The sequence below is a fragment of the Siphateles boraxobius genome, unplaced genomic scaffold (assembly GCF_051911475.1).
Source record: "Siphateles boraxobius isolate OS27281-9 unplaced genomic scaffold, OSU_SipBor_1 41, whole genome shotgun sequence".
Taxonomy (NCBI): Eukaryota; Metazoa; Chordata; class Actinopteri; order Cypriniformes; family Leuciscidae; genus Siphateles; species Siphateles boraxobius.
In genome coordinates, this window is record NW_027509042.1 from 16,285,522 (window position 1) to 16,304,344 (window position 18,823).

At 37.0% G+C, this 18,823-nt stretch overlaps 1 protein-coding gene across 4 annotated transcripts in view; it reads right to left on the reverse strand.

Annotated features, from left to right (window-relative positions):
• Positions 1 to 18,823, reverse strand: part of kank4 (KN motif and ankyrin repeat domains 4) — a 54,828-nt gene that overhangs the window by 1,535 nt on the left and 34,470 nt on the right. For all 4 annotated transcript variants that reach the window (XM_077198582.1, XM_077198585.1, XM_077198584.1 and 1 more), the window contains 8 exons: positions 12,656 to 12,713; positions 9,732 to 12,092; positions 8,145 to 8,238; positions 5,386 to 5,619; positions 3,942 to 4,026; positions 3,495 to 3,714; positions 1,571 to 1,713; positions 1,143 to 1,343 (listed from right to left, as the gene is read on the reverse strand). In XM_077198582.1, the coding sequence (XP_077054697.1) occupies positions 1,143 to 1,343; positions 1,571 to 1,713; positions 3,495 to 3,714; positions 3,942 to 4,026; positions 5,386 to 5,619; positions 8,145 to 8,238; positions 9,732 to 12,092; positions 12,656 to 12,671 (3,354 nt within the window). In that variant the 5' untranslated portion in view covers positions 12,672 to 12,713. The remainder of the gene's footprint in view (positions 1 to 1,142; positions 1,344 to 1,570; positions 1,714 to 3,494; positions 3,715 to 3,941; positions 4,027 to 5,385; positions 5,620 to 8,144; positions 8,239 to 9,731; positions 12,093 to 12,655; positions 12,714 to 18,823) is intronic.

Consider the following 18,823-nt stretch of genomic DNA (forward strand, 5'->3'; position numbering starts at 1 on the left):
CACAGACTTTGATGTGAATATTTTGATAAAATTATAAAAGATAACTTATGGCTCTATCAGACACTCCAAAACCTGTTGGATGGATTAAAGATTCGGAGAGATTGATACATAAAACACAAAAAAAGTCTATAATCTATTTAAAAAGGCAAACAATTTTGGGATAAGTATGAAGCAGGAAGTATTAAGTAGTTTGATATTCAGATAGTTTGCTTAATTACCTTGCTGCATTTATGTTATAAAAAATATATACAATACCAATCAAAAGTTTGTGTTTGGTAAGATTTTTAATTGTATTTTGAAAAAAGTGGCTTGTGTGAACCGAGGCTGCATTTATTTAATTAAAACAAAAAATAAAAACAAAAATTGGGCCACTTAATATTTGTCTGTGATTTTTTTCAGGCTTCTTTAATGAATAGAAAGCTCAAAAGAATAGCATTTGTAATATAAATCTTTGTAACGCTATGAATGTCTTTACTGTCAATGTAATGTGTCCTTGCTGAATAAAAGAAATTAGAAATTTGTTAAAAAATCTTACTGACCCCAAACTTTTGGAAAGAATGAGTGTATATTTTATTATTATTGCTTAATTATCTTACTACATATATGTTAAAATATGTTTCCTACTAATAATATAAGAAAACATTTTTCCTAATAATAATAAATGTGAAATCTAGACCAATGAATAGTAATGAACTAACTTTACCAAAAAAAAACAAAATAAAACTGAAGTAACTACATTTTACCACTAAGTGGCAGTGTTGTATTTTCTTGAAATGAAGCAAGGCTTCATGAATCAACCCATGGCTTGACATAGCTCTGATAGCACTGAGGATCAAAGTTTCCTGTTTTCCTCACAGTGTTCTTTAAAATGTTTTCAAATTTACCAGAATTTATTTTAGGTCTTGCATTTTTAAGTGTTGCACACTTGTCAAAACAACCATATGCATATGGATAAATAGAAAAATAGAAATGAAAATGAGCACATATCACATTTCTGGTTAGGAGTAAAATTTTTAAGTTCCTGTTTTCATGAATAACTTTGAAATGTGGTGGCCTAATATGTTGGTTTTTGTTTGTAGATGTCTTGTTTTTAAATAGCAACTGAATTAGTGTAAGGTTTAATATATCAGTGTCTCTCTCACCTTATCTATGAGTGACATGTCACACTCTGGTCTCTCCAGCAGCATTTTGGCTATCTCAGTATGACCGTGCTCACAGGCACACATAAGAGCAGTGGAGCCATCCCGGTCCTGTATGTTCACATCAGCCCCGCAGTCCAGAAGAACTTGCACCATCATTGTCCGCCCATGACTAACTGCAAGCATCAGTGCTGTTTGCCCTGACTAGTGGGGAGTATTGAAAAAGAGTCTTATTTATATAAAATGATCGTTATCATACCCTATAATCAAAGAAATGATGTGCTAAATAACTCATTGCTGCACTCATAGAGAATTTGTACAGGCTAAACCATAGAGAATTGTCTGTCTGGTATAGCAAGTGGCCTTCATAAGTAACAAATCGTATGTGTGTTCTTGCAGTACCGGATGTTGTGGCGTCTCGCTGTGTGTACCTGGCTGGCTCGTGCATTGATTTTGCCCATTCTCAGTAGCTGCTGAGCCACCTCCATGTCCTCAGGGCTTTCTGCCGCTGTAAGAGCTGCCAACATTATAGCTGTGTAGCCGGCCTTGTTCTGGTGATCCACCTCACACAGTCCTGGTGGACATACAATTAAAGAAAATGTTGGTATATTCAAAGGTTTGAAGTTAAAGAGAGAGTGAGAACTTGAGATTTAAACTGTTTTCATGCCAAAATATAAACTTATTGGTAACACTTTACAATATGGGTGCACTAATAAGCATTAATTCATGCTTAGCTAATGCACAGATAATACTGAATTAATGTGTAACTAATGATTATCTAAGCTATTCATTAATGACTACCACATTATGAACCAAATAAGAGTCTGTATGGTTAATGTATTAGTTCATACATGAATTGTTATTAATGATATATGTAATTGTGAATTAATTCCCTAATAACTCATTTTTTTAACTAATAGTGTTAATTAATATGTTAATTACCAGAATGAGCCAAAGCCTTCAACTTCCAGATAATACAGGTACACAATAATACATGATTAATTACTTAATTGTTAGTGCAAATTCATGTGTAAATTACTACAATTACTAAATGACCAGTTAATAATGATGTGCCTCAACAAGTAAAGTCATTACATAATGATACCTTTGCAAATCATTAGGTAATGATTAATTAAAGCAGACAACTGGTAGTTGAAGTGCATAGCTTTGACTAATTGTGGTAATTAACACATTAATTTACACTATCAGTTAATAAAATATGTTATTAAGGAATTAATACACAATGACACATTGAATTAACAGCAATTCATGTATTACTTAATCTATTAATCATATAGACTCTTTATTAGTTGCTGATGAAGTAATAATTAATGAATGGTTTAGTTCGTCATGAATCATACATTAACTCATGATTATCTGTGCATTAGTTAAACATGAATTAATGCATATGAGTGCACCCGTATTGTGAAGTGTTACCAATGTATTGATACACACATATGACAAAAGTGGAAACTGCTTGCTAGAAATGTAAATCATAGTAAAAATCTCAGTTGCTTTGGTACATTTCTCGAATCATCCTTAATATTTGCAAACCAGAAAGCGCATTTCTCAAAACAATCCGCACAAACAGCACCACACAATGGATTACCTGCAAAAGCCTGTGACTTGCTCAAAATCTTTAGTTCATCTCTCAAAAGTAAATATATGTGTATGTACATAGCAGTGCCATCAGAATGACACGTCTTTGTGTCATTGTTCACAAACAAGATAGTCAAAATGCTTAGCCATGTTACACAATGCTTAGTGTACTCTGTCAGTATTTTCAGATGTAAACTATGGACACGATTTGGATGACAATGTTTGAAAATGCACAAGACTGCACTTTATCTGGCATATATAAATTTCAACAGTACAAATTTACACACTACTCTATTTGTGATATTGATTGCAAGGGACTGGACAGGATTCACAGTTACACTTTTACTGTTGGTCTTCATCGAATTACAGTATCATTGCGATATAAAGAAAAAAGACAAGACTATATACAGTATATATATATATATATATATATATATATATATATATATATACGGTATATACTGTATAGATAGATATAGATTGACAAAAAGACAGACATACAGATAGATAGATTGACAAACAGACAGACAACGAGATGGATAGATAGATAGATAGATAGATAGATAGATAGATAGATAGATAGATAGATAGATAGATAGATAGATAGATAGATAGATAGATGGATAGATAGATAGATTTTGGCATCCGCTATCAAAAAAAAAAAACATTTTTCCCGACCACTTCAAACACTACTTTAAATTCTCATAATAATTATAAAAAAAAGGCTCAGGTTCATCTTGCCTCACAGTCTCTCACCTGTGTCTAGTAACAGCTTGACCACAGAGAAGTTGGAATGGGACACACTGTAGTGCAGTGCCATGTTGCCATTACCATCAGCCAGGTTCACTATATAGCGCAGCAGAGTGGGAGTGTGGAAGCCCACCTCTCTCAGGTGGAGCGTGACTGTTTCAGCCTGTGACTCCTTCTGACTGGACACTCGGAACCACTCCTGATATAACACCATCAGAACCTGCCTCTGAGATTCACACAGTCAAGTGTCAGCTCACTAAAGTGTAATAAGTCAAATTAAACATACATCTATATTAAAGTATTTTCATTTTTGTGTTAAATTGAAAAATAGAAAAATAACTTTCCAGTGTACATTAAAGGCAATGAATCAGTTTTTGTTAATATATATATATATATATATATATATATATATATATATATATATATATATATATGTAAACATGAATTGCTTACCATGTCTTTATTTGGGGCAGCAACCTCAGCCATGCGATCCTTCAGGAAATGACAAGCAGCCATGAAGTTCTTATCAACTAACTCACTGCAACGACACAGATTGAGCTGTAATTTAAATCAAAGGGGCATATTAAACTCATGAACAAGATATAACATTGTGTCTTTTCAGTTTAACTGTTTACAGAGAGAGACAAATAGAAGCTAATATCAAAAAAAGATATTAAATCATGCAGTAGTTTTTCAAGTTCATACAGTACATGTATGTAAAATCATTTTCAAATACAGATTGGCTGGCTGCACACCTGAGCCTCAACAGAAATCTGTATTTGATACATATTATGAAATACAATGCATTTTGGATACAATACAATTTGAATCTTGGTAACATTAGTTGAGAGTGGCACATATTGGACTGGCCTCTCAAGGAAATGGTTACCAATATCTGAATGGCTTAAACATCTTCATAACAACTTTTGGCACATGCAGTTTCTGGAAAAGTTCTATCCCTTGAGGAGTATGAATTGTGTTTATATTACTACAGATTTATGTATGTGTTTCAGACCCGTGTGTACTAGATTTGGGCCTACCTACATGAACATTCAATAGTTTGAGGTCAGTTAGATTTTAATATTTTTGAAAGACGTCTCTTATACTCACCAAGGCTGCATTTATTTGGTAAAAACTGTAATATTGTGGAATATTATTACATTTTAAAATAACAGTTTTATATTTTAATATATTTTACAATGTAATGTATTCCTTCAGTCGTCAGTGTCACACGACCCTTCAAAAAATCATATATATCTTTGTATCTGGTGTGTGAGGATGCATTCAGAAGAATTGCAACATCGTCAGCCATTTATTTGTCTGCCAACTCACCCAAAAATTTTTTTTAATAATTTTGGGAATTTATATAATTATAACATTTCAATACTCCAAAATGATATTTATTCTAAATGAAATAGTGTTAATCATAAAAGAAGACCATTCCTTTGCTTTCCCCATGTGTTCATGGTCTATGGTTCAGCCTTTTGTTGTGATGCAGTTCTTTAAGTGGACAGCAGTCACTGGGCATATTAAACCTGTCACTCAATGCTTGTGCTTTCCTGCCAGATGAAGGGCAGAACAAAAGGCAGGATTGTGTCCTATTCATAACAGAGGCACCTGCCTTGGGAAACATGGTCACTGCACACTTTCATGTGTTAAGCCAGCTCATATTATGAGCTAATGAGCTTTTCACAACAGGTTGAAAAAGTAAAGGGAACTAGCACAGAATTGAAGTCATGTGGATCATCCTAAAATACTCTTTGAAGGTTGTGTTTATTGCATAATATATAACTCCCATAAAACTCCCAACTGACGACTTAAGCCATAGGGTCTTAGAAAAAAACATAAAAACCTATATTGCAGTTGTAACTCTTTTGACCACGGCCCTCCATCTCACCTGACAGGCTGCTCCTCCTGGGGACTCATGGTGGCCTGGCCTGCATCGGGCTCTTCAGAGCCCTCTGCCATCTCTGCCTGAACCCCATCACCTTGCTCCCCAGTAGCAGCAGCCTCCTTCTGGGCCGTTTCACTCTCCTCTCCCTGCTCCACCTCAGGCTCCGAGCTATCCACCTCCTCAACCTCGTCCTGATCCTCCTCCCCACTGGAGTCCTCACTGGAGGTGGTCTCATAGCTGGACACACAGATCATTTAAATCAAGGGGGTTCTTTTGATTGTAACCCATTTTGCATTTGCAAACTTTCTATTATCAGGATTTGAAATCAGACAAGCCTGCGTTTAGTTGCGACTAATACCACCTGACCATGTGTGCTTTAAAATATATAATAATAATAATAATAATAATAATAATAATAATAATAATAATAATAATAATAAAAATGTTTGCCGTTTTAATTTGTTCTTTTTTCTGTTAATTCGTTTTTCTTTTCTGTCCTTTTATTGTATTTTATTTAATTATCTATGACCATAATGTGTATAATTACAATAATAATACACTGTGGTCAGTTGACACTTAAAAAAGTGAAGAAAACCTGTTGCCTTAAAATTATGAAGTAAATACACTTCATGCGTAATTGAAAAAATTAAGTTATGTGGAATCGTCAAGTTCACATAACTTATTTTTTTCAATTGCACATGAAGTTTATTACTAAATCATTTTAAGCCAACGGGTTTCCTCTCTTTTTTAAGTGCCAACTGATCACTTTTACATTGTAATAATAATACTTTGCCATTTTGTTTTACCATTTTATTTTCATTTATTTTATTTTATGTGTAAGCACCATATATTTTTTTTAATGCTCTGGTTTATATATATATATATATATATATATATATATATATATAAACATATATATATATATATATATATATATATATATATATATATAAAGTCTTGAAATCTATATTTGATCCCTTACCGCTAATGGCAAACAAATGTAATCTGTCTGTTGTGAATGGACATGCACAATCCAAGTGTTTATACAAGCTGTTCAAATGAGAGAGACCTCTGTGGGGTCTGAGGGGTTCTTATGTGTTGAGCCTCTCTGAAGAATGCTGCTCCTTCATGGATGTTTTCAGATAGGCAAGAGGAATGGCATTCCGACAAGGACATGGGTGAATGGAGGCCTATAGCAGCAGGTCAGGTGACTACACATTTATTCGGGTGTTGATTATGAGGGCCTCTTTTGAGTACTTCAGATTAGAGACAAGAGGGCCATGCATCGGTTTATTAAGCTGCTAACATCTTAGTAATTAAGATTTCCAAATGTGATTAATGCAATAGCTTTGTATACGGCTTATATAAAAGAAAATTGGACAGAAAATTAATATGCTGGTCAGCCAAAGGCGAGGATTCAGTGACTTTGATACTGCTGTTTGCGCTTGGCTGACAGAGCTAAATAACAGAATGAATTATATTATGGTGGTTTAGGTCAAAACTGTGTGCAAATTCTAAAATCACCAGCTGTCATCGAACAACAGCAGTGCAAGGCTTCTCTCAAGATAATCACAGTCTATCAGACTAAGACACAAGCCAAATCTGCCAACACTCCCACACGGTCTGAGTCTTCTCAAATAATATTTCAAAACAGCAATATAAATGAAAGGTCACACATGTGTGTCACTTGATATAATTCACGTTATAGCTATTCCAGCATGTTTTGACATACTGATAGGATAAGGTACTAACTTGCGTTTTGGTCATCAGTAATGCAAATTAATTCATTTTGAAACCTTTCTGCTCAAATGGTCTAAAGATGACTGTCCAAATTAAGCAGATAAAGTTACTCTTTTGCATTCCTTGAGCTCATTGCTCTCTCACTTAATTAATATAATATACTTATTTTAAATATAAATGAATATAAAACTATTTTAACACTGTTAATAGTTTAAGGCGACTAGTGGTATATGCACAGACAACATCAACTGAAACATGAATTTACATTGGACTAAAAAAAAAAACCACATAGCGAGGATGTGGCCACCTCATTTCAGAGGTCCACCACACCCCACTGGTTTACTTACAGTTCTCCAACTTTCAAATACTCTCTCTGGGCTAAAGAAAGAGATCGATTTAGCTGACATAGAATTATTCCTTTCTGATCAGGCATACGAAAGGCCAGCTGTTTGCCCAAGTCTCTCAGGGTAATTATCTTATTGTTGATGGCTAGTCAAATACAGCTGAGACAGAACCATCTCTGCTGCCAAGCTTAACAAATCATTCAACGCACACAGCAAGAGAGAGAGGGACAGAGAGAGGACTTTGTTTTTCGTGTTATCTCACTAGGCCTCACTCATCATGCAACAGATATCACAGAAAACAATACAGACACCTCATGGCCCATTTCTAACAGAGCACCTTGATGAAGGATGAAACAGATTAAGGGATGCAAAAGGACAGGCCAGACATATGATGTCATGGATGTTGGTGAAATAGACTCATCCCTCAACACTTCACATGAAAACACCAGCAACTGTGATTCTGGGGCAATTGGTAAATGTAAGGCATAACCTTCATTTCGGTCACCCTTTAAAATTTTTTTGAGTTTTTTTTAACTTCACTTTAAACAATATTTTATAACTTCTACACAGATGGCAGGTGATTTTATGAAAAGCATCACCATCCATATAAACTATATTGCTGCATGCAGATAAATATGCCAAAAAAGTCTAATATGCACATTAAAAAAAAAAACATACCCCCCATTTACGCCAACAAACTTCAAGTTCTTCTTCGCTCCCCCATTGCCCTGCTTGTCAGGACAGTCATTCTTCTTCATGATGGATTTGAGGCCTAATATGGGATAGATGGTCAGATATGTGAAAACGAAAACAAAGTCTGCACCTGTTCTTCATCCCTAGAAATGTTAAATATATGCACTATTCAGTCCATTTGTCCAACCTTAAAAAAATAAAGCACATTATATGAGATAGTACTTTTGAATCTCTCAAAATTCCTTCACCAGAAGTAATATGACCGACAAAATGCTGAACTGTACACTTGCTGTGCTCCACAGAATGGGTAAGTCAGTTGTATTCATTCATAAAGCAGCACACCAAACTGTCAAAACAACTGTTACAGTCATAAAGGAACTGATATTTTAAATGAAATGCTCTAAAAAGAGAAAACCATTTTCACTTTTTTTCATTTTTGAAAATTCTCATCAGTCATGTGATTTTAAAGGAGATTATACCACACACATTTACAGAGATTTGTTCCCTATTGTTTGTTTGATTGTTGCGAAGAACAGAGGTGAATAACAACTAAATGAGCCAGTAGATGCAATTACAACAAAACACAACACATCAAAGAGATTGGAATGCTTCCAGGAACTAGGAAAAAGCTCAACAAGTCCCATAAAGACTGTGCATTTCCAAGGACACATAAGATAAGTCTGACTCAAAAATAACCAGGAAATTCTTATTTTAGTAAAACAGTTAATTTTTAAATGAGCATAATATTATATAATATTCAGTGGAATTAGAAGAGAATAATTAGCACAGAAAAGAATAATTAACTGTGGCTGCACAAATAACAATAGATGCCAGAATTTATGAGACTGCATAATTTTGAAAGCACTGTAATATAGCCAGATGCTTTTAAACTGTCAACACAAAATCCCAAATTATCTTGGCATACACCTAGGAACTTCAATATGAAAGGGCATTGCCACTGGGTCTCTGCATTGCAACAGACGGCTTTCTGTGCCACACGTATTTATAATCAGGCACAAATATGCATATTAGAACGTCTTATTACAAGTTGACCTTTATGTTTGTTTCTGCTCATTAAATTGTCATCTCTGGTTTTTAAAACCTTCACTTCAAACTCAGTGAGGCCTGTTTCACACATTGCACATATGAAGCTTGCAAGCGGTGTGTATGACGGTGGGATGTCATTAGTATTTGTAGGTAATGTGTATGTAAAGTGTATTTATAGCATGTACATTTTGGACATGTTGCATTTGGACAATATTAATGTATTGACAGCATCTAAAAATCGTAAACCTTTTTATTTTGGAACTATACAAATATTTATAAATCCTTTGAGGTTTGTAGAATAACAATGCATGAGGTTCATTGAATACTGCAATTTACATTTTTTCCCCCTCAATGTTGATAGCTCAATATGCAAGACGCAAGCTTTGTGAAACAGGCCTAATACAAGTAATCGACACCAATAGCAAAGACTGTTGCACCTGACTCAAAGAGATGGTCGCATCAGTCATTACTGTACATTTAATGAGCTTCCAAGAATGAGCATGACTATACTGAATAAGGACCTACCTGATTGTCGTGTAGCCCCTCCTTTCTGAACAGGTGAGTAAAAGGCAGACAGGGCACTGAGGGACCCTCTCAGGTGGCTTTGAATAGAGCTCATTTTGGAAGAATGAGGTTTCTGGGAGCTCTCTCCTTTTGCATCCTGGCCCCCACTTCCCAAACTGGCCCACTGCTCGTTAAGAAGCCCCTGTATACGATTGACAACCTGACCGATTGCAGCAGGTGAAGCTGTGGCTTCAGCTTCCCTTTGAGACTGAAGGCGAGGATCCTGTCCTTGTATTTCTCTTGGTTCCTGCTGTGTTTGCAAACCTGAACTTCTTTCTTCTCTTGCTTCGTCTGTTACTGTGCTTTCAACCCCCTTATTCTCAGCAGATTCTATTTCTTGAACTGTGAGTTTAGGGATTTCATTTTCACTCACCATAGACGCAACCATGGCACTTTCTACCATGACATATTCCTCAGTGTCACTCTCTGCAACAACATTTTCACTGTCTTTGGTATCTATAATCTGGCTTGACACACTATCTTTGATATCACCCTCTTGTTCTATGTCTTTTAAAGAGTCTGTCTTTTCTAGCATTTCAGAGACTTCCTGACTAATGTTATCTTCTAGATTATCCTGGACTTCAGTCTCCATTGCCCGGTCACACATGACAATCTCTACCCCTACAATTTTCTCTGCTGTAGTGACTTGTGCTAAGACTTCAATGTCTCGAGCTTCTACTATATTTGTCTGAGTGCTTGAGGATTTAGAATCAGTTTCTTTGGGACCCTCAGCTGGTTGAGGTTCTGTCGAGACTCCTCTCTCCATGACACTTTTGCTGTCTGTACTGACTGATGCATCACATGTGAAAACTGGTACAGAAAGCGGCTCTGTCTCGATAGGACCTTGAAGTTTCCGCTCTTTCACTTGGTCAATCAGTTCCTGTATTCTCTCATCTTTTTGTCTATTCTTGTGTATCTGTTCCTCAAGTAAGGAATTTGTCTTTTCCAATTCACAACTGGCCTTGCTTAGACTCTCTTCCAAAGTTTTCAGTTTTGCTTCCAGCTCCGGGTTAGTGAGAAGTTTCTGTTTGGCAGGTTGAGCTATTGTATTTTCCTCAATTATAATTACACTTGGTCCCTCATAAGTTGTAGTATCTTCTCGAGCGGGTGTCTCCTGCTTTTCTACTTGCTCTGAAAGACTCTTCGATGCTTCTTCTTGAAGTGTAGACTCCTGCAAAAGTCCCTCCGCTTCATCTGGATCAGTTGGAGTTTCTGCTTTGTCTATGAGTATCACCGGGACAGACACTGGAGCTGGCACTTGTTCCTTCTCTGACTTTGTATCAGTTACTGGTTCATTTTTTTCAGACTCCTGTTCTACAATAACCGGTACCACAATATTTTGTTCCTCTGACTGTTGTTCTGTGGTTTTGTCAGACTGTATTGCTTGAACCAATTCATGATCAGCTGCAGTAACTGTGGAAAGGGAACACGTATCTTTCTTCTTAGTGATAACTGGAGGAACAGCACTGTCTTGCGAATCAGTTTGAGGAACCTCAGTCTCATTCAACTGCAAAGAGCTCTTTTGTTCAGACTGGTGTTGCTGAATTCTTTGAAGCAGTTGTTCCCTCTCTGTTCTAAGAGAGCATATTTGAGCCTTCAACTCAGGGATGGTCCTGACTTGCTCTTCTAACTCACGCACCCTTTTCAGCGCAGCTGTAATCTGCTGATGCAAGCTGGCCCTGTCCTGGGGAACACTGCCTCTCCTGTCGCCTCCATCCGCCGGTCGAAAAAGCCTCTCAGCTGAGCCATTCTGCGACTGGGAACTCTGCTCATCAGTTGAGTCTGAACCTTTCCTGCGTGGGACATTAACAGGCATGCTTGAGGCTCTTAACAGGTGAGGCCTAACAGTAAGGCCCATGGACTGTTCATTATGAGAAGAGGTCTGTACTTGAGACTCTTCCGCAGCCTTCGGCGAGGGGGAGTAACCACTCCCAGGTTTCTTTGACTGGCTGGCCAGGGAGCTTCCACTGGTGCTACTGCTACCACTAGTGGCATCACTGGCTCTGAACTCAAAAAGCTTCTGGACTTCAGTAACACGTGACTTAGGCTTGGACCCTAAAGTGGAAGTATTGGCCCACGTATCTTTGGCTAGAGGTCTCGCGCCATGTCCAGGTAGGCTGAAGTTGCGTGGCAGTGTGCTGTACTTTGGGCCCCTGTTCTTGCGTTGAATGTGTACCCTCTTGATTGTGTTTCCTTTCTCTATGTCATCAACATACTTCAAGAAGTCCAGATCCAGGTGAAACCCATAGGGGGTCTCTACAGAATATGGCAGCTGTTTCCGCTGTACTCCACTCTCAGAGGCTTTGGAAGAAAAGCCATTTGCTGAAATATAAGATACATTGTTACACATTTTGCATTCTCTTATTGTAATTTCAATTCAAGCAGCCATTGTATTATTAAGCATATGGAACATAATTAATCAAGGTGTTATCACTGTGCAAGGATTTAGAAGACACGAAAAGCAAAAAAGACTTTATGTATAATGCATTATAAAGGCATTCATAAAGTACATTATAATGATTTATATCTTTTTATAACTAAATGTAACCAAAGTTAAAATGCATTATAATATTTACAGATTCATCTGAAATTGGTTTTATCATGTATTTTAACGCATTATACCTTCTAAAGGTGTATTTAATTAATAGATAAGTATTAGAATGTATTATAACTGTGGTACCTGAGTGCTATATACATGTATTTATGAGACAAATACATGTATTTATGAGACAATACATTATAAGGTGCATTACAAGGCATATTAAACGCATTAAAATACTTTTATAATGCATTATATAAAAAAGTTTTACCATCATTTTTTGTCTTGCGAATATATTTACACATTTGAAACTGGAAATGACAAACAGTCTGGACAGTGTTCTTACCATTTTTCTTATCCATTATTTCTGTTTTTGCAGTATCATGGGTGTAAACACTGGAAACCTGTAGACAGATCAAAATACAGGTCTAAAATTATTAGTTTTTATTATTAATCGTCTAACAGAAGAGTGACAACAATAATTACATTATGCATATACTGTAGGGCATTACAACAATAATTACATTATGTATATACTGATTTGCCAATTCCTGTACTAATTACAATCCATACTTCCTGTGTAACATGATTTTACATTAGTTGTTTTGTACCATTTTAAAACCCCGCACCTCTATTCAAACCACAGTGACATAGTAGTTCATTCTGTTTAATTTACTCCAGATGGCTCACAGTTTATGTGGGGTTGATTTAGGCAATGGAAAACAATTTTGCCATTTTAGATTTAAGATTCTTCAGGGGCTTACGTAAGGCCACTAATCAAAATACATCATGTTAATACAAACTAAATACACCCTCAGGCTTCAGGTCTGGAGATCTACTTCCCGAACGTTCTCACTGTCCTATCGTGAAGTCACTCTAACCTATATAAATGTTGCAAAAACAAACAAAAAAAGTCAAAAAAATTGCAGACAAAAAAAACAAAACAATCTCAGTAAACAGCTAACTGATGTTTTTGTTTTAGCTTGAGAACACTTACTTTTCATCGGTCACTAGAGACACCCTCAAATTTTTGGTATTCTAAAGCAGCACCATAATGTAGGTTGATATCTGAGCTTTTCAACAATCATATAATCTATGTTCATGATTACTGTGCCTTTTCTAAATGCATACAGTGTATAGTCAAATGATACATGAAATGTGGACCTTCTGCTGGTGAAGATGATCCTTCTCAAACCTTTTGCTTTAATGGAACTATGGTCAAACCCCTGTTTGCAGATTTTAACTATGTACTGAAAAGATTGGAAAAGATGGGGAAAGATTACTGAAAGATGTGTCATCTGGCTCTGATTTCAATGTTGCAATCTGAGCCAGAGGCTTGGAATTTGAACAGTTTGGAAAAGGATATTCTTCAAAGGTGCAATTTGACTATGTTTCATGAAATCTGGATCATGAGCTGGCTGCTGGATGTACAGATTCTGGACAGACTGGTATAGAAAAAAAAAAGAGTTAGATTCTGATATGCTCAGTAAAAAAAAACACACACACAACAAAAAAACACATGACATCTTGGGGCTATAGGCACAACAACATTTTCACTATTCATCATCGTGACAACAGCCTTCTGATTAAGTCGTTTGTACCTATTTGAGATATTTATTTCACCGAGTACAAGCAAGGATAGAAATATGCTTTGGTTGCTTTTTAGAAATGGGCTCTGAGCCATGGTTTGGTTGAGAAGACAAGCTCTATGCATTCTGAAGCAGAGTGGTATAATAGAGTGCCAGCACAGCATTTGGTGATCAGACCATCAATCAACTAGCTTCCATGATTTTCTTTCACAGCACATTTACTTTAGAAAATAATTTTTTAAAATGGATGCTACTGTGAAACAGAAATAGGGAGGTGTGGCATAGCGGTTAAAGCTCTGGGGATGTAATCAGAAGGTTACTGTTTTGGTCACCACAAAGACCATGCCATGAGAAATCACTCTTGAGCAAGGCATTTAACCCTGGTTTGATCTAGGGGGACTTTTCCCTTTAGTTTCTGTACTGTAAAGTCAGTTAGGATAAGAGTGGCATAAAATAAGATACAATAAAATATAAATATTAAATGAAAACATAAATGACAATTCTGAAAATTTCAAAAACTGTCAGCTAATTTAAATAAATGTATTAGTTGAAGTACTAAAACTTTTTTAAAATTTTTATTTGTTTGTTGTGTAACGGAGGCAAGCATGTAAACCACACTGCCCTGGCCTCATGAGCTGCACTACAGACTGTGGTCTTTAGCGTCCTAAGCAGCCGAAGCAGGTCAAGTAGGACCGGCTACATTTGGTGCCGTGACCTGGATGGGAGTGATGCTTAGGGAGGTGAGTGTAACAAAGACAAGCTAGCAAGAGTAGTATGTGAAAACCTCACTGCCCTGGCCCCACGAGGTGTGCTAGAGACTGCGTTCCTTATTGCCCTTGTTAACGCGTCCGCCTCCCATGCCGTAGAGCAGGTTGAGTAAGACCGATTATATAGGTCTGTTCATAGGTTTGATTGGACAGCTATTAAGGAGCTCATTGTCAGACGTCATACTGATAAAGTGCTAAAACTTTGCTACTACAATGGTTAAGGAAATATTGAGCATCTTAATTAGACTACTCAAGTGTACAAACAGCTTGCATTTATCCCCAGGTTTCAAGGCAAAAACCCCATAATAGTGTGAGTCTGAGCTTGACTGACAGCTGAATCCCCAGAATCCGACACACACAGCATGGAAAATGTACAGCTTCTTAAGTCCTCCTAGAGAAGAAAGGAACAAGGCAGGGAAGGCAGGGATAAGGTGCATCCCCAACCTAAGAAATGTTTAATGCGATTCAAATACACAGTCGGTCGTTGAGTCTTAATTAGCCAGAGCTGGAATGCAGCTTGTAATTTCTGAGTAAAGTGAAGCCTAGCCGCTTGTCAATTATCCACACGGAACCGAAGAACACAACACTGCCTATTTAATTAGATACTAAAAGAGAGAGAGAGAGAGAATAAGTGAGGAAGCAAGTGGGAGAGAGAGAAAAAAGAGATGGCAAATTATGGCTACTGGAGATAAATTACTTTAATAAGAAGACATTCATGCATTCCTTTTTTGGCCTCATTTGCAGGAATCTGTTTCAACTTATCAGTGGGGATATTTGGCTGTTTGAGTACAGTACATCTTAAGACTTCAGGTTTCCAGTTTGTCTCAAAATCGCCTTTCCTATGAAAGAAAGTTTGTTGTAAACCTAATGTTTAGACTCATCTGTTTACAGAAGGCCCAATGGACCATGTACTGGTGAGCTATAATGGAAAGTCACTGTTTATTTAGCCATTCACAGCAGATTTAATTCAATGTAACTAATCAAATTGCAGTAAAGGAGCGGAAGTGAGGGAAGGAGATCAATCTCATTTGCTGTCTGTGTAACCATTTAGGGGCGAAATACACACACACACACACACACACACACACACACACACACACACACACACACACACACACACACACACACACACACACACACGCAAACACAAACAAACACACAATCCACCTGCAACCTTACAAGCTCAGCATCTACTGCTGATTAGGAGTGCTGAAGCCTTGAAAAGAAATCGAACCAAACGGAGCCAAAGAAAGCAGAAACTGCCTGAACAGCCAACAAAACAACATCTGTGGGCATTCTCAGGCATGCCAGCTGGACACGCAGGGAAAGATTGTTAATATTCCACATGACTATAACCCTGTGATTTCAGGTCTGAGGATGCACACACAGACATCCGCTGGGGCATGGGGGTGGGGGTGTAATCCCGCATGTTTACATTTATTTAAGAGATAATCAACTGTGTTTACATTAATACCTCACCTGGACAGGCATTTTGACAAGGACGTTAATTTGATCGTTATAGGCTTGTGAGCGTTTGAAAGACAATTCTAATTGTTCATTTGTGTTCACAACATATTTTTCTTCTGGATGTCATGTGCATGGCTCCGAAGCATAGCACTCAGGTACCAAATCAACTCTTACATTAATATAATTGCATTTTCTACAACAGTTAGTTCCTTTACTCAAATTTGATTGGTTGAGCAGCGTTCTACACAAACTGTCAGGTTAAATTTGCAGTGTCTTACTTTGAAGGCTGCCCTCCAGAGGTCTTATTTGATGGCCACATACGTCATTGATGCTGCCTAATTTCAGAAAAGTAACTAGAATTTCAAATTAAAAAAGAAATTATAATAATTTATGGCTTAATTTATAAATTATTAAGAGGAATAACAGTCAATTTTCCAATGGTTACTCTAATGGCCTTCGAAATGAGACACAGCTATTGCCAGTAGGTGGCGTCAAGTGACTCGCTGAGGCCGAATATGCCGACTTCCTTTAGTATTTGAGTAGTATGTCCAAATTCAGTGTATGTGAATAACATAGGTGAAGAGTACCCTGATTAACTACTACTTTCGCCGAGATCCTGGAGTGCGCATTTGATGGACAATTTACTATCCCATGAAGCCACAGGAGAGGAGTTGTGAATTGCAGAATGCAGTGACGTGACTGAACTGACAACATGGCAAATGATTTGTCACAAAATAAGTTTCAAACCAAATCTAGTACCTGCTAGCTAGACAGATGCAGCTACTGTCTTTATGAGTAAGTCCTTGAATCATTCACACAAAATTATTAATTCAAAACATCGATTTAATCAGCAACGAAACACCACTGCGGTGTGTTTGCTCTGAGATGTCCAGCAGATGATTCTGCTTTGACTTCATTTGGAACTATTTTCTGTAATACAGCACAAACACACACACAAAAAAAAAAGCAGTTCTTTATCTAAAATGTAAATGTTTAGCAAACCCAGTATCTCACACAATCATTTTCCTCACATTTATGTCTATGCCAAAAATGTGCTCTGATTTCCTCTCTAACGGACACAATCATCTCCCACTCTTTTCTTTTCCCAGTAGCTCAACTCTGTTCCAGGCTTTACTGCTCCCATCTAATGACAATAAACAGATAGCAAGTGGGCTGTCTGACAGGAAACGTAAGCTCGCTGCACTTCCCCTCCCTGATGCTTAGTTCTAGATCTACAGAAATGGCTCAGCAAAGCTTCAAACATCTGGAGGAGGTAGAGAACACACAGCATCTGTCCCACTGAGATGAGAAGAGACCTGGAGAGAACAGCGCTGGAATGAAGATTGGACCACCAGTGAGAAAATGTGTATGTATTACCATTCTATTCAGTGTAAACTTACCAATGATGAGTGACATAGACACTCTTTTACAAATGGAAAACAAGACTCTTATAATAATGGCTGTCAAACTATTATAATAATAAAAAAAGTTATTTTAATGAGTTACGTAATATGATGTGCTAATTGATCAAATTTATGGCAACTGTATGAAAATGGTAGGAAAACATCCATAAATTACATACAGGTCAGGAGGTATGATCAAAAACTTAAAATGTTTAATGTTTTATTGAATATAATTTTTAGAATTTTAATTTTAATATATGATTTTACATTTACATTTTATTTATACATTTGACAGACACTTTTATATTGTTTTTGACATTGCATTTAAGAATTCTCTGAAAATTTAACCCATGACCATGACATTAATAGGGTCATGCTCTATATTATATTATTAATATTACAAATTAGCTTGTTAACCTGACAGTTCTAATTTTAACAATAAATGCATATTCACGAATACGCACACATTTCTCATTCTCATTACTACTCTGGATTACAGAGCGAGAAAGCAATATATAAGGTTGAGAGGAAGACGTCTATAAAAAAGTCTAACCATTTAGAAATGCAAAGGTGTCGAGGTGCACACAGAGAACACGGAAGTGAAGGGGGAAGGGATAGGACGGATACAGGGAGATGACAGAGAGAGGGGTTGGTGGCGACAGAGAGGAGGGGGGTTATTGAGCTTTAGCAAGTGACAGCAAGGTGCTAGCTCTGTCTGTGTGGATCATTCACATCCCACGGGATCCACAACAGCAGACACGTATGTACAGCCAGATTCCAACAGAGATAAGACCGATGCCCCACATTGATAATCATTTACAAATGCCAAACATGTTCAAGCTGTGAGAGTCAAACACATGGTGAGAGCCAGATTAATCCACATTGTATACATATAAAACACCTAGTGGCTCTCTTGTTTTTGCAATCGCACTCAACAAACACACACATATGGACACACACACATTAAAAATGCACAACACTCTCATTAGGTGCTGCCTTCCTTCCGTCTTCCAGGGGGCTCCAGAAAAACAGCACTATTTGAATGTATCAGGAAGCACTCCTCACTATGTACCCAAAGAATTACATTAAGCAAGGTCTTATACACACACACACACACACACACACACACACACACACACAAATAATGGAGAGGAGATGAGCTGGCTATATGCCAGAGAGGGAAAAAAAGAGCCCGGCAGTTATTCCTGCACTGCAGTAATATCAGCAACAGAGTCATTAAAAAACCCAGCGACACACATGTCCAAGCACACATGTATGTACAGACGCA